The 16,841-nt window shown below is 51.2% G+C and overlaps 1 protein-coding gene across 3 annotated transcripts in view; it reads left to right on the top strand.

The window, feature by feature from the left end:
• Positions 1–16,841, top strand: part of EFR3A (EFR3 homolog A) — a 1,080,015-nt gene that overhangs the window by 480,281 nt on the left and 582,893 nt on the right. For all 3 annotated transcript variants that reach the window (XM_085604916.1, XM_085604915.1, XM_085604914.1), the window contains one exon: positions 13,066–13,187. In XM_085604916.1, coding sequence (XP_085461042.1) covers positions 13,066–13,187 — 122 coding nt within the window. The remainder of the gene's footprint in view (positions 1–13,065; positions 13,188–16,841) is intronic.

The raw sequence follows: 16,841 nt of genomic DNA, 5'->3' as shown, positions 1-16,841 counted from the left end.
ACCAATACATCCCATACATCCACAAAAGGGGCATGCTGTTAACTGTAAAACAACTAATTGACTCATTCTTTTAATTATTCCAATGCTGATAAAATAATCGCAGTTGAGTTAGGTAGCAATAAACATGTTTTGTGAGCACCAAGAGACCATTACAGTGGTGAACATGTAGACACTTGTCCTGCCTCATAGCTAGCTGTAGTAAATAGCAGTTGTTTCTTGTTAACTATGTTCTTCACTTGCTGTCCCCCTTGTCACACTATGTCTTTACAAAAGTGTGGTTTAATTTAAGCTCTGAGATTTGTTTTGTGGCTGAGAAAGTCTTACGGAACATATGTACAAGTTCAAGTTGGAAACCTCTCTTCTTGTGTCAGAACACGCCCACTCTTTTGTTGCTGTTCAGCCTGGAATATCCTCTGCATGGCTTATTATGGGATTGTTCTCCTGCCCGAGATTCTAAAAGCATGTACAACTGGTATCCTAACCTTTATTTTGTCCCTGGCATCATGCCAATCTTGCGTGTGCACAGAAACCTAGACCTGACCCTCACTACATGGAGTCCTGGACCCATTCTGTGATCTGGAGAAGTGCACTGTGCTCTCGTGGGCAGTAGACAACTTTTCCTGCCATAGCGCATAAAGTGGTGGTTGCAACGGGGGGCGTGGCCAAGCCGGCTACCATGGCGGCTGCATCTTGCTAGGGCTCCACGATCGGGCCGGACAAGTGGTCAATTCCAGACGTTGCACCCCACGGAAAACGCATCCCTGGGCGTCGGAGTGACCCGGGCATCTGCTGCTCCGAGGAGGTGAAGCGCTGAAGGGGAGAAGCGGAGTGGTGGCGAAGTACAGCTCCGGACCGGGACTTGGGATCGCAAGATGGCGGCGAGCGGTCCCTGAGGTCCGCGATCGAGTGCCCGGAGGACTGCTGGAACGCGGTACAGCCGGCAACACTACCGTGTGAACCCCCACTGAGCCTAGACCGGTGCCTGAATGCCGCTGATGGGTGGTGGAGCTCCGGAGGCAGGTTGAGAGCGTGAGTGTCCCCTTACCTGCCCTGGCGCGAAGAGAGAGGGCGGCCATGACGCCTGCAGCGCACGTCCCACGCAGCAATCAGCCCCGCGGCTGAGAGGACGAGGCACACCAGACAAGAGACGACGCATTCCCTGGGGGCGCCTGGAGGCTGCGACACCCGCGGTGAGTGCGGAGCTACGGAGGGAGCCCTGGTGGGTCTGGAGGCAGGGTCGGGACGCCTGACCCTAAGATGGCGCCCGACGGGACATTACCACATTAAGGCCTGGAGCCCGTAACTGAGAGCAGGGGACACCGATATTAGGGGAGAGCGGCCTCCATTCATACCCGGGACGCCCCACCCTGCAGGGAGGCATACACCTGGAAGGCACCCAGAATTCGGACATTGCCAATGAGAATGGCCATCCTGGGGATCTATTGAAGAGTACCGAGCGGTGGAGTATCCTGCGGGGGCCCGCTTCGAGAGAAGGCACGAGGCGAGACGACACCTCCCATATGCTTTGAATAACGGTCCCCGGGGTCGACGGACGGCGGCCTCCTCGTGGCGCACAGACGGGGGCAGGATAGCGGAGGATCTCGTGGAGCTGAGGCGGCCGGTGGCGGAGTACGAGGAGCCCCGGTGGGGACACAAATCCTTGGTGAGAGCGAGATCGGCGACGAGACGAACCTCCCTGCCTCCTCGGGAAGAGAGGGAGCCCGCGTCCCCCAGCAGACGGGCGCGGAGGATCACGTGGAGCTGAGGAGGCCTGTGGCGGAGTACGAGGAGCCCCGGTGGGGACACAAATCATTGGTGAGAGCGAGACCGGCGTCGAGACGAACCCCCCTGCCTCCTCGGGAAGAGAGGGAGCCCGTGTCCCCCAGCAGACGTACCCCGACCGCAACCATGGGGAAGTCCCGGGGGACCCAACAGACGTCGGTTCCCGAGACGGCCCCAGAGAAGATGCCCAGGGCCCGGACATGGGTGGGCGCGGTGGAGCCGCCGCCTGACTCCTCGGTTTCCGTCAAGCTGGACCAGGTTCTGGCCGCCATAGAACACTCCAGAGTCTCAATGGAGGAGCGGCTCGGGACGCTAGCGACGGACATCAGCCTTATCCGTGACGACCATCGGAAGCTGGTGGATAGAGTGAAGGACGGAGAGAAGAAGATGGGAGACATACAGCCAACGCTCGATAAACACCAGCAGACTCTCCAGGAGGTGCTACATCGCCTAACCATCATGGAGGAGCGGGCGGACGATTTAGAAGGGCGCTCAAGACGCTGCAACATTCGCGTAATAGGGCTACCTGAAGGAATAGAAGGCACAGACCCCCTGCAATACTTAGAGACTTGGGTGAAATCCTTCACTCCGGATAAGGATCGCTCCGCATTCTTCTCTATGGAACGAGCCCACAGGGTCCCGGCCCGCAGACCGCCCCCAGGGGCGCCCCCGAGGCCGCTGCTAGCAAAGTTCCTCCACTTCCGAGACAGAGATGCGGTGCTTGCAGCCTGAGTAGAATAGAGTGAGAATTGCCACCTTGCTTTATTTGTCACAATCACTTGCTTAATTCAGCTGCACTGGTTTCTCTGCTGTCAAGCCCTGGGTTGCCTCCATGTGGCCAATCACAACGGTGTCCCCACCAAAGCTCAGACTGTTGGGCACTTCCGTCTTCTGCTCTCTTTAGGCCACTCCGGGGGGGCATCCATTCCTCTTCTGCTCTGACCAGGTGGCACACCATCACAGCTGGTCAACAAGCAGGTGTGGAATCACTAAATTGCAATGCAGTTGTTGGGATGATTCTCCAGTCATCTCAGACAGAAAGCAGTCAGCAGGAATCAAAATAGTCTCCCCACTGTAGGGCTTCTACTTTTGATGCCGCAACAGTATTTTTAATACTGAACATTAAATGGAGCGTCCTGGGCAAGCAGGCCCTTTGCTAGTTTGTAGCCCTCTTGAAGCTCTCCATACCACGTCCTCCCATAAATGACTTTTAACCTTCCACATATGCACAAACGTCCAAGTCAAAGAAAATGTCTAATTCTAAAGACTGGGAGAGTAAAGAAATGTCTGGAGCTCAACTTTTGATAATGCAGAGCTTAACTCCTTCCAGATTTACTAGTCTACCTATTTTATTAAACCTCTGTGATACCTAAATGTTTTGCAGGCATTAAACATATTCAGACTCATGCACAAGGTGTATTTCTAAAGATGGCAACATTCTAGTACACAGGCACATAGCATATCCTGGTATATCCTAAAATATACTAATGACTGCAAGTCCTCTGTGTTGGTTGATAAAACTAGAGAGTGGCTATCTGTAAGAAATAACTGTCAAAATAAAAAAAAGATTAAAGCTACACCAAAACATTACTAAATGGACAGGCTATTGCTATTCCTATTCCTGGCAAGATTGTCAAGATGTAACTTTGAAACAGTAGAGTGACTGGTTTTACGCTTTGATTATACTCGCTGTGTGCCATGTTTCAGGATTGCAAATTGATGTTGAATCGGAGACGAAATTATCTGTAAATGTCCTGTGAGGTCTTGAAGCATTAGCACCATACACTCTTTATGGGATAAGATACCCATCTGCTACTGGAAGGTTATTCATACTTTCTAGTCTTTTATCAGTTTAGTCTGAGATTCATTCTTACCAGAAGGCATAAGAAAATATGCTGCTGGCCTGCAAACATTCATATCACAAATGTACAGGATGCTTTTAACATTCCAAAGACCTGGGTGGGATTTGCTGAGACTTTATTCAGATTGTTTGGCAGATCTTCTGATGGGGTGGACCTTATTATAATCTGCCAGAGTTTCAACTTCGAATACAGTACTTTTCATCAGTCAGTGTGTGACTCATTGGAGAGTGCATGGTCTGCTGGAACTCTAAACCAATACATCCCATACATCCACAAAAGGGGCATGCTGTTAACTGTAAAACAACTAATTGACTCATTCTTTTAATTATTCCAATGCTGATAAAATAATCGCAGTTGAGTTAGGTAGCAATAAACATGTTTTGTGAGCACCAAGAGACCATTACAGTGGTGAACATGTAGACACTTGTCCTGCCTCATAGCTAGCTGTAGTAAATAGCAGTTGTTTCTTGTTAACTATGTTCTTCACTTGCTGTCCCCCTTGTCACACTATGTCTTTACAAAAGTGTGGTTTAATTTAAGCTCTGAGATTTGTTTTGTGGCTGAGAAAGTCTTACGGAACATATGTACAAGTTCAAGTTGGAAACCTCTCTTCTTGTGTCAGAACACGCCCACTCTTTTGTTGCTGTTCAGCCTGGAATATCCTCTGAATGGCTTATTATGGGATTGTTCTCCTGCCCGAGATTCTAAAAGCATGTACAACTGGTATCCTAACCTTTATTTTGTCCCTGGCATCATGCCAATCTTGCGTGTGCACAGAAACCTAGACCTGACCCTCACTACATGGAGTCCTGGACCCATTCTGTGATCTGGAGAAGTGCACTGTGCTCTCGTGGGCAGTAGACAACTTTTCCTGCCATAGCGCATAAAGTGGTGGTTGCAACGGGGGGCGTGGCCAAGCCGGCTACCATGGCGGCTGCATCTTGCTAGGGCTCCACGATCGGGCCGGACAAGTGGTCAATTCCAGACGTTGCACCCCACGGAAAACGCATCCCTGGGCGTCGGAGTGACCCGGGCATCTGCTGCTCCGAGGAGGTGAAGCGCTGAAGGGGAGAAGCGGAGTGGTGGCGAAGTACAGCTCCGGACCGGGACTTGGGATCGCAAGATGGCGGCGAGCGGTCCCTGAGGTCCGCGATCGAGTGCCCGGAGGACTGCTGGAACGCGGTACAGCCGGCAACACTACCGTGTGAACCCCCACTGAGCCTAGACCGGTGCCTGAATGCCGCTGATGGGTGGTGGAGCTCCGGAGGCAGGTTGAGAGGGTGAGTGTCCCCTTACCTGCCCTGGCGCGAAGAGAGAGGGCGGCCATGACGCCTGCAGCGCACGTCCCACGCAGCAATCAGCCCCGCGGCTGAGAGGACGAGGCACACCAGACAAGAGACGACGCATTCCCTGGGGGCGCCTGGAGGCTGCGACACCCGCGGTGAGTGCGGAGCTACGGAGGGAGCCCTGGTGGGTCTGGAGGCAGGGTCGGGACGCCTGACCCTAAGATGGCGCCCGACGGGACATTACCACATTAAGGTCTGGAGCCCGTAACTGAGAGCAGGGGACACCGATATTAGGGGAGAGCGGCCTCCATTCATACCCGGGACGCCCCACCCTGCAGGGAGGCATACACCTGGAAGGCACCCAGAATTCGGACATTGCCAATGAGAATGGCCATCCTGGGGATCTATTGAAGAGTACCGAGCGGTGGAGTATCCTGCGGGGGCCCGCTTCGAGAGAAGGCACGAGGCGAGACGACACCTCCCATATGCTTTGAATAACGGTCCCCGGGGTCGACGGACGGCGGCCTCCTCGTGGCGCACAGACGGGGGCAGGATAGCGGAGGATCTCGTGGAGCTGAGGCGGCCGGTGGCGGAGTACGAGGAGCCCCGGTGGGGACACAAATCCTTGGTGAGAGCGAGATCGGCGACGAGACGAACCTCCCTGCCTCCTCGGGAAGAGAGGGAGCCCGCGTCCCCCAGCAGACGGGCGCGGAGGATCACGTGGAGCTGAGGAGGCCTGTGGCGGAGTACGAGGAGCCCCGGTGGGGACACAAATCATTGGTGAGAGCGAGACCGGCGTCGAGACAAACCCCCCTGCCTCCTCGGGAAGAGAGGGAGCCCGTGTCCCCCAGCAGACGTACCCCGACCGCAACCATGGGGAAGTCCCGGGGGACCCAACAGACGTCGGTTCCCGAGACGGCCCCAGAGAAGATGCCCAGGGCCCGGACATGGGTGGGCGCGGTGGAGCCGCCGCCTGACTCCTCGGTTTCCGTCAAGCTGGACCAGGTTCTGGCCGCCATAGAACACTCCAGAGTCTCAATGGAGGAGCGGCTTGGGACGCTAGCGACGGACATCAGCCTTATCCGTGACGACCATCGGAAGCTGGTGGATAGAGTGAAGGACGGAGAGAAGAAGATGGGAGACATACAGCCAACGCTCGATAAACACCAGCAGACTCTCCAGGAGGTGCTACATCGCCTAACCATCATGGAGGAGCGGGCGGACGATTTAGAAGGGCGCTCAAGACGCTGCAACATTCGCGTAATAGGGCTACCTGAAGGAATAGAAGGCACAGACCCCCTGCAATACTTAGAGACTTGGGTGAAATCCTTCACTCCGGATAAGGATCGCTCCGCATTCTTCTCTATGGAACGAGCCCACAGGGTCCCGGCCCGCAGACCGCCCCCAGGGGCGCCCCCGAGGCCGCTGCTAGCAAAGTTCCTCCACTTCCGAGACAGAGATGCGGTGCTACGCGCGGCACGAGTGGCGGGCACCCTGCGGGTCGACAACCAGCGTGTTATGGTGTTCCCCGACTATGCACGGGCAGGTCAACAACAACGGGCCTCCTTTCTGAATGTAAAAAGACGGCTGCGCGAGAACAATATCCAATACTCCTTGCTTTTCCCGGCCCGTCTCAGGGTGGTCTACGCCGACTCTACTGTGTTTTTCACGAACGCCACGGAAGCTCAAGATTGGGCGGACCAGCACTGCACACGACAATCTAGGGCGGAGATCGCAAGAGACCCGCATCCTAAGCCTCCACGATCCGGAAAACGATCGCAACGGCGCCCACGCGAGGGCGTGAGTGGCAGAGCTCGTGCACGCACCCAGGACTCTCCTGACCTCGAGCAAATTGTGAAAGAACGGAGGGAGGCATTGCAAGCGGTGATCGACCTGCAGGCATCTCCCCTACCGGATGACATTGATCGGCCACCGCATATCTTTACCTCGGAGGAGGAGAATGACAGTGATGGAACAGGGACGGGGGAGGACTCCGTGACGCCCCCCGTGGTCACTCCGCAGACGGCGGACCTCATTCTAGATGAACAATCTGGCTCCCGTGCAACATAAGAGGGGACTCTTGGAACTACCATTGAGCCAAATGTACTTTCTTCCCCACCTATTGAACTCCGGCCCCAACCTCGTAGCCTGCTATAGCAGGTGCAACGTCCATTTTTCCTACTAATGGCCCGATTCGTTTCTGGCCCAGTACGCATGCACCGCCGCCCCCTTCTTATATTGTTGCATCCCCCTTAATTGGGTAAACAGGTTTGGACGCATCGTCCTTGATGATGGGTCCTAGGCATTGGGGATGTTCCCCGACCCCATTTGTTCAGTTGTATACCCCAGTTGAACACTTTTCCCACCCCCCAAATGGAATGAAACAGATCCAGCCATCTCCCACTTATGCTTATGCGGCGTCGGGGGATACAGACACCCATAGCCAACCGGAGCGACCGAGTTATGCGCACCTCAATAGGCGTAGTCCCTGCGCTTGGCGAGCAGACACAGAACATGACGCATCATACGCCACACACTGATGTTACCATCCTCACCCTGAATGTTAGGGGGCTTCACACTCCACGCAAACGATATGCGGTGTATTCCTACGCAAAGCGTCACAGCACCCCGATAGTCTATTTACAAGAGACGCATCTCATTGCAAAGGAGGTCGGGAAACTGCAATTGAAATGGAGGGGTCTCATGTGTGCCACAACCTATTCTGCGTATGCACGCGGGGCGCTGGTCTGGGTGCGACCGGGAACTCCCTTCCAGCAGCTTCAGAGAGTAGTCGACAAAGAAGGTAGATATGCGCTACTGGAGGGTCTGCTAGACGGACAGGTAGTACTTCTTGGTAGCATTTACGCCCCTAATGTTGACCAAGACAAGTTTTGGGACCATCTCACAGGGGTCCTTGCCCCATTTGCTTCTATGCCCTGGGTCCTGGGAGGAGACTATAATTGCTCACTTGACTTGAACCTTGACCGGTCGCACCCGCCTCCACTGCATTCCCCGGCGCATAAGCAAACTGATAGATTCCGGGCTTGGATTTCGCATTGGTCACTCACTGATGCCTGGCGGATGCGCCACCCCCTGGTCCGCTTGTATTCCTTTCATTCCATCCCACATAACTTGCGCGTCCGACTTGACCGCTTCTTATGCACGACGACTATCTTGCCCAAGATCACCCACACAGACTACCTGGGCAGGGTCATATCCGATCATGATGCTCACATTCTCCAGTTACACTGGCGGCCCCCACACCCACCGGTCCCCACGTGGCGCTTACCGCGGGACTGTCTATCAGACCAGATCTTTCGTCACGATCAGGAAGGTAGCATCCAAGACTATTTCACACGCAATTCAGGGACAGCATCATCTAGGTTAGTGGAATGGGATGCGTTTAAGGTGGTGGCCCGGGGAGAGTGCTTGAAGCAAATAACGGGTGTTAAGCGCGTACTAGAACAGGCCCTCACCACCGCGGAACACCGCCTGGCGACCCTCACCAAACGGGACGCTACGTCCGAAGAAGAGACGCGGCGTATAGCCGAAGCAAAAACGGCCTATCAAACGGCCTCCGCGGATCTGCGAAGGTACAACTTCCGATCATATGCTACACGGATGCATAGAGAGAGGGACAAGACGGGCACTCTACTGGCGTGGTTGGCCAGGCAAGACACGGAAGTCAAGCCCATCACCGAGATACTGGACCCTGGGGGGGTGTTAGTGCGTTCCCAAGCGGAGATCCTGGGGGCTTTCCGCGACTTCTATGCCGAGACATATAGCGACCCCACCTCTACCCCGCAAGAGGTAGTGGATCGCTTTCTCGATCCTTTACCTCTCCCAACAATCACGAGGACAGAAAAGGAGGCCTTAGACGCCGTAATAGCCTCGGCGGATGTGACACGGGCCCTGCGTGCCCTGGCCCGAAATAAGGCTCCGGGGCTGGATGGGTTCCCCCTAGAATATTACACGACATTTTCGGTGCACCTAGTCCCTCGATTAGTGGAGGTGTTTGCGGCGGCACTGAAGAAGGGAGAACTGCCGAAATCCATGCGAGAATCCGTAATCGTGACGTTCCTGAAACCACATAGAGACCCACAGCGAATGGCCTCCTACCGTCCAATATCGCTATTGTCAGCCGATTGCAAACTCTTCGGGAAGACATTGGCGGATAAATATGTCCACATTATACGCTCTCTGGTTCACCCGCATCAGTGCGGATTTATACCCGGCAGATGTACGTCCCAGAACATACGTCGAGTCTTCCACATTCAGGTACGGGGGATATACCCTCGAGCGGCCTGTCTCATCTTAGATCTTGAGAAGGCCTTCGATTCCCTCACATGGCAGTTTCTGTTCTCGGTGCTGCAGCGAGTAGGCATTGGGCCCACCCTCCTAGCCTATACGCGCTTACTGTACACCGGACTGACCTCGCGGGTGCGCCTAGGCCGATACATATCGACGGAGTTTGCGGTTCAGAGGGGCACGCGACAGGGCTGCCCGCTGTCCCCTCTGCTTTTTGCCCTGGCGGTGGAGCCTCTGGCCATACGACTCCGGCGGGAAGGGGAGAGCTGGGGCATCCCGATAGCAGGCACGGTGCATAGTGTTTCCTTATACGCGGATTACCTTCTGATCTATGTGCGGGACATTACGGACGATCTGACACCCCTCTGGGAAACTTTGAAGGAATTTACTGCGGCCTCGGGACTACGGGTGAATTGGGATAAATCCACAATTTATCCGCTGCATCCGGAACTCCCTCCGCAGGAGGTCCACATAGGAGCTCAGCGAGTGCCTTGGAGCGCGGAGGCCCCCCGATACCTTGGTATTCGTCTCTACCACTCCTCCACAGATATGTTCGAGGGTAACCATTGCAGGGCACTGGCGAGTATTAGGGCTACGATCGGATTTTGGAAGAGCCTTCCATTGGCTCCAATTGGGAGAGTGGCGTTGGCCAAAATGATCATGTTCCGAGATTGCTGTATTTCTTTACCAACCTGCCCGTAATCCCGCCCAGAACCTTTTTCCGGGACCTAGACTACCTTCTTAGTGCGCTCATTTGGGGGTCCGCCAGACACAGAATAGCCCTGACAAAACTACAACTGCCCACCACGCAGGGTGGCTTGGGAGCCCCATCATTCGAAGCCTACTTCTTGGCAGCACAACTGCAATGGCTGTCTCATTGGACAGCAGACAGGTATAATGTGGAAACTCATACCATCGCAGGACAGGTATCGGTGCCGGAGATCCGTCGCTTGCTCCTCCCTGGCACACACCCAAAGCCCACGTACCCTTTACAGGTGTTGGTCGCGCGTAAGTGCATGTTGCGGATACACCGCATGTCCCCGGGGACCCCGTTGTACTCCCCTCTACTCACTCTGGTAGGATGGCCCAATCGGGAACACTACTACACAAATAGCGCGCTTCGCACATGGACGAGATGTGGCTTAACGGAGGCGGCGTCCCTTTTCGAGGACGGGCAACTAAGACCGTTCCTTAGTTTGGTGGAGGAGTACGAGCTCCCCCCAGGACAATTCCTGCTTCACCGCCAACTCCTAGATAGCTACCGACCGCATCAGGACCTAAGTAAAGGGGAACCACACACACACCCAGTGCTCCACACGATCCTACACATGGGAGCAGGACGCCATCTAACTACATGGCTTTATAAAGCCATACGAGAATTGACTAATAAACCATTGGAGACCCTCCGGGCCACCTGGGAGGCGGAGATCGGGCGGGTGCTCCATGAGGGGGAGTGGGAGAGAGCTTTGAGATACCCTAAGAAGGTCTCCAGAAACGCACGTTTTAAAAACATCCAACATTACATCCTACACAGGGCCTATCTTAACACCTGCACGCCTCCAACGATTCTACCCTGACACTCAGTTCCTATGCCCCAGATGTCATGAGCAAAATGCAGACTTCCGGCATATGTTTTGGAGCTGCTCCGTCATTCAAATCTTCTGGCACCACATTCACACTGCTTTGGGTACCCTCACTGGGCTAACTTGCATGAACACTTGGGAGGCCAGTGCCATAGGCATCTTTCGCGTAAGTAAGCAGCACAAGGTGCAGACTCGCTTCCTCTCCTTAGCGGTGCACGCAGCATAGCCATGCATTGGCGTTCCCCCACCGGTCCTCCGGTGGCGGCGTGGGTGGGAGCTACGCACAAATGGGCGGCGGCGGAGGAGGAGACACTACGGGAGGAGGAGGTGAAAGGGACCCGCAAGCATCCTATATCAATGGAATGGGCCATGTTATTGTACCAGTTTGGGCAACTCTCCCCGGGGGCGGACCCACCAGACGACGCATCTACACAACTAATCCAGAGTACACAGTTACAGGCCCTGCCCACCTGATTCCGTAGACTCCCAACCACGCGAGCTCTTGACAAGCCCTAGCTTCAGGCACACTATTACGATTCTCGGTCGCACCGACTAGGATAGGCAAACATGAGTATCAGAGGTGCCTCACCATCACGACGCTACATTCCCTCACTAGTGTAATTGGACATATTCTTCCATATCCATTCCCTAGTTTATGCCTATGTTAAACCCCAGTTCCTTTGCCATATATGGAACCCGAGATCGCAGGATATGAACGTCACGATATCTGTATGCATTGTTTATGCTTCCTGGTGACGAATCATCAATCAGTACAGTTGTTAAGTACCATTGCAGGATGTATGATCGGATACGACCACTTGAAGAATATGAATGGTGTACAATGTATGAAATATGAAAATGGCAATAAAAATAAGTTTAAAAAAAAAAAGTGGTGGTTGCAACAACCTATGCTTTTAGAAGAGATCAGTAGTGGGACCAGACCTTCTTATTTATGTCAGTGAGTGTGAGACCTATGGCCCACCAGTGTAAAGTTCCAAAATTATGGGTATGCCTGGATTGTTTCGCGTGCATACAGTGTCTATTTCAAACGCATGTGTAGTACGAGTACCACATGGGTGGTCATAAACTCTGTGTTTGTGAGCCGGATTCATAGAGGCCAGAGGGATCCATTTTGCGGCTGGTGAGACATGGCACTAGAGGGGTGCTGAGAACTGGGCTCCCAGGAAGTTAATGCATATTGCATGAAGCTGGAGGAGCGATATCCAGAGTCTTAAGTGAAGAAGTAGGAGAGAGAGTTACCTTTAGAATTTCCAGGAGGCCTTTTGTCAGAAAGAAGCTGCTGATTAGTTTCCTGAGCACTGCCGTTTGGTGGTGGTAGAGGGAAGGTTGGGACTACAGTCTCTGTTGTGAGAGGTGAGGCCTGTCTGTCACTGTGTACGCCTTCCATTGGGCAGATGACAGCAAGGTGCAGCAACTGCACAACTTTTTGTGCTTTTTTATGGGTGTGCCATATTGGAGACCGCCTACTGCTACCTGCTGCAGGAAGCACCCCTCTGCACGAAGTTGTGTTTGGAGAGCACCCTGTGTAGGGCATTTGAAAAAATAAATATTCCAAACCAGATCTGCAGTTGTAGACAGTGTATTCACAGCCCCTGTCTAGACGTTGTGAGCAGAGGTGGGACCAAAACCACCCCACTCTGTTCCAGTGTGGTCCAAAGAGTTCTCAAAGGACGGCTGTGACCTGAGACAGAACCTTTGCCTGAATTTTACCTCTACAGTGAGTCTATTTATGTGGTGTTTGCATCTGTGCTTATGATAGGGTACATACATACAGGAGCCGATGATGTAAACTTCATCGTCGGCTACCAGACCACTTTAAAGGTCTGCTAACATTGAAAGGGTCCACATGCAGGGGATGGGATTTCATGTGCTGGGGCTGAAAAGATAAGCATACATGAATAGATGACAGAAAGATGCACATGCAGATGTTGAAATGGTCCACATAGAGCACTAATAGGAAAGCCAGACTACACAAATGCAAGAGCCAGTGACATAATATATGCTTGTATTAGATGACACTTAAGCCATTACAGAGCCTTCTTTCACAAGAAATGTCTAAAGTTGACCTAGCACATAACATAAAATGGTTTGATGTCTCTTCATTTAAGAATATTTCACTGACCCTGTTGCCTGTGTCATTGACTCGTACGTTGAGAAATAGTTTCATTTGTGTTAAATTTACAGAATAGTAAATACTTGTCGATTTTCTTTTTTCTTTCCTAGTTTGTCAAATTTGCAAATATTGAAGAGGATACACCTTCGTACCACAGACGCTATGACTTTTTTGTGTCTCGATTCAGTGCCATGTGTCACAACTGTGATCATGATATAGACATACGGACAGAGTAAGTACATATTGCTGTTTTTTCTAGTGTGTATTAGACTGCTGTGGCATACAGATGACTGTTGCCTTTGCAAATTCCTGCAAAAAGAATTATATTTATTGTAATTATTGAACATGACCAGCTACGCACAAAGGCTGCTCAAAAGGAAGGCATGGCATGTTGTAACTACTCCACCTTCTAAAGTTTTCATAACATTGCAATACAGCAGTAAATAGTGTAAGCTGGTGATCTTTGAAACTGGTGTGGTGTGATACTAGCTCTGAATGTGAGGGAGTTAGTTGTGTAAGCCAGAATCTTGTAATAGGGGCGGAGGCCAGGAGGGGCCATTCTCCACCCCAAGAAAATGAGAAAACAAGGATGGTGTCAACTAATGGTGTCAACTAGTGCATTTTAAAGCAGAAGTGTCACATACATTTTCTAGAAATCCGTTGACTCTACAAGGACACTCGTTACATTTTCAAGTACTTTGTTATGGTGTGCCAAGTAAATGATACCCAACACTCCCCAGAAATTGACCCAGTGTTTTCAAAATGCCCCGCTCCAGTATGTCAGTAATGTCCTCCACTGTGCTAGGGCTGTCATTTGTTCTTGTGATGCCCCATATGCTATGGGTTTCCCCTTTTGCCAAGAATTACATACATTATGCCAGTGCCAGTCTTTTGCCCTTGATGCTGCCCATATGCTCGGAGTGACCCATATATCAAACATGACAATTACTATGTCGGGGCCAGCATTTTGTCATATTTGCCTATCCACCGATAGGCCCAATTGTTATCTTCCCTCCCATTGCCAATATTTTACCATACATGCTTCTTATGCTAAGAAATTCCTTCAGTATGCCAGCTTTTTCCATTATTACCCCACATGCCAGCTATTAACTAAGCCATAATATTCCAGAGGCACATTTTACCATGCCATTGGTGCCCCATGTTCCTAGCCATACCTCATGTATGCCTGTTCACACATTTTGCAATGTGTGGCTCTCGAAGTCAAGAATTTAGTTAATCTTCAGTATGCTATGGCCAGTGGCAGACTTGCAATCACTATTCACTCCTACTCTCACTCACATGCTATTACTCATGCTCACTTACTCACACTCATTCATTCTCACTCGCACTTCATGTGCATACCCGCTTCTTACTCTCACTAACTTGCGCTCATTCGAAGTCTCACTCTCTCCTTTCCATTCGGCCACTCCTATTCTTACTCAATCTGAATCACTCATTCCCAGTCACTACCACTTCACTCACACATACGCTCACACAAAAATACACACCATCTCTCCCTCTGTTTTTCCCATCTCTCTTTCCCTTCAAATCACAACCAGGCACCCAACATTTGAGAGAGATTTTTTTTTAACATATCTTCAGTTGGCTAGACCCTTCAGCAGATAACAGTTCTTACCTGATTCAGTCAAAGAAGCAGGAAACTGAAAGCAGCCTACAGCTTTCAGCCCTCTCCCACCTCACTCTCAACCATTCCCCACCTTGTGAGGAGATGGGAGAGGCTGAGATTACAGCCTGATTTAGGAGTGAACCTGCGCACCAGAGGACTGAAGCCTAAAGCTCCCGAGTCTATATGTATCAGTCACACTGCTCAGGGTCACATTTGAGGTCACATATGAGGAGGCCTGGAGGCGTGTCAGGACTCTTAGAATTCCAACCAGCAGAAAATCTTTCTGATGGCTGGCAAAGAGAGACAGGGGTACTTGTGCCAGCTATCAGACAGATTTACTGTCTCAGGCCACTGCCTGACGCTTTCTTGCAGAGGGGGGAGCATTTTGTTTATAATAGTGAATGTAGGAAAGTGGTTTCTGTTACAGACGCCCCCACACACACACACTTTTTGCCTGGCTTGTGATGCAACTGTAGAGTACAGGGTTCCTGCTAATCAAATTCCCAGTACCAGTGTTCTTCTCCAAAACTGTACCATTGTTTCCACAATTTGCACACCTCTGCCTCGCATATAAGTCCTTTGTAAAAGGTACCAGGGATGCAAGGGCCTTGTGACTAGAGAGGGTCTCTAAGGGCTGCAGCATGCATTTTGCCACCCTAAGAGACCCCTCACCAACCACAGGCATACTGCCACTGCAGTCTGCGTGTTTCAGTGTAGATGAACATGAAGAGTCAACCTGAGCCACATCCCTGTGTGCCAGACCTACCAGCACTTCAAGAGGCATAAGTAAGTCACCATCACAGCAGGCCATACAGCCCTAAGGCAGGGTGCACTATATCTCCTTTGAGTGCATAACTGCATGATCAGATATGCTCCTATAGTGACTAAGTCCAGTCTTAGAAATTATAAGCGCGCAGTGAAGCCATACTGAGTACATGGGCTGGGGGCTTGTGTTTACAAGTTACACAGCTCCATCGTGGTTTCACCGAATTCCAAGATTTTAGGGATCAAACATGTCCGCTTTATAAACCCACACTGATGCCAGTGTTTGCTTTATTAAGAAACACACGCAGAAGGCACATCAGAGGTGCTCCCTGAAAACCTGCCAACCCTTTAGTGTGCACCTGACTGGTCTGCACCAGCCTGTCACCTCTAGACCTGTTTCTGACCCCCTGAGGCATGGGAGCCTTTTGCTGTCATGAATTCCAAAACAAAGCCTGCTATGGCTGGAGGTTTCATACCTCCAAACAGGAACAGCAATGAAAGGTGGTGAGCCTCAAAGGCTTCCAATCGTTTGTTATGCTGGTAAAAAAGTACTATTTTTACGAGCCATTGGCCTCAGATTTAGTCATTGAGTGTATGTAAACATTTCTTGCCTGTGTGTGTACGGCAAATGCTTAGCACTGCCCTCTGATAAGCCTAACTGCTCGCCCAACCTACCACAAAAGACAGCATTAGTATTATCAACTTGAGCCTCTGTAAAGCCTCCGGGGATCCACTGGACTCTGTGCACACTATACCTTTTTTCGGTGTAGTATATTCAGAGCCAGCCTTCTACAATTAATACAATTTCGTTCCCTATTAGTTATGGAGCCCTAACTCCCATAAGGGCGAGCCTCTACTGGTATTAAAGATGTACTATGCAACTCTCTTTGATAAAGCTGTTTTACAGTTTTATGTTTACATATTTGATACAGCATTACGTTTTTTAAATATATTTTAGTTTTGACACATAAGAAATAAAGTTTGTAAACAGACAAGTTCTGACATCATACCATGTAATGGAAATTTTAAGTATAAGATGTTCTTCAGAGCGTTCTATTTGTAACTACAATGAGTCCACGTGGTAGTCCTAAAACGTAATTGTGAGATGTGCTTGCATTTCATGAACATGGATACCTGGATATTTACCTTTTCCAGTGTCCGCTTAGTTCAGAATGACTATTAATATACCTACTTAACCCTTGCCTCAAAAAACTTAACAGTAAAGGCTTCTTCGGAGAGTTCCAAGTATGCAGACTTCCACCTTTCCCAGTAGATCTTGTTCTAGATATACGATGGTTCCACGTCTGTTGCCTCCAACTTTCTGTTGAGATTCGTCAGATTCCGAGTATCATGGATGTACTCCAAGATTCCTGCATACCCCCATGCTTGAGCCTCTTAAACAGTTGACCAACACTGAAGGTCAAATAGCAAACTCACAAGTCTGGTGCACTCACCTTCAGTTTACAGCGATTCTTAAGTTGGTAAGCGCAAAAC

This window comes from Triturus cristatus, chromosome 5_1 (genome assembly GCF_964204655.1).
Source record: "Triturus cristatus chromosome 5_1, aTriCri1.1, whole genome shotgun sequence".
Taxonomy (NCBI): Eukaryota; Metazoa; Chordata; class Amphibia; order Caudata; family Salamandridae; genus Triturus; species Triturus cristatus.
Note: the sequence above shows the minus strand (reverse complement) of the source record. Positions and strands in the feature narration are given on the sequence as shown.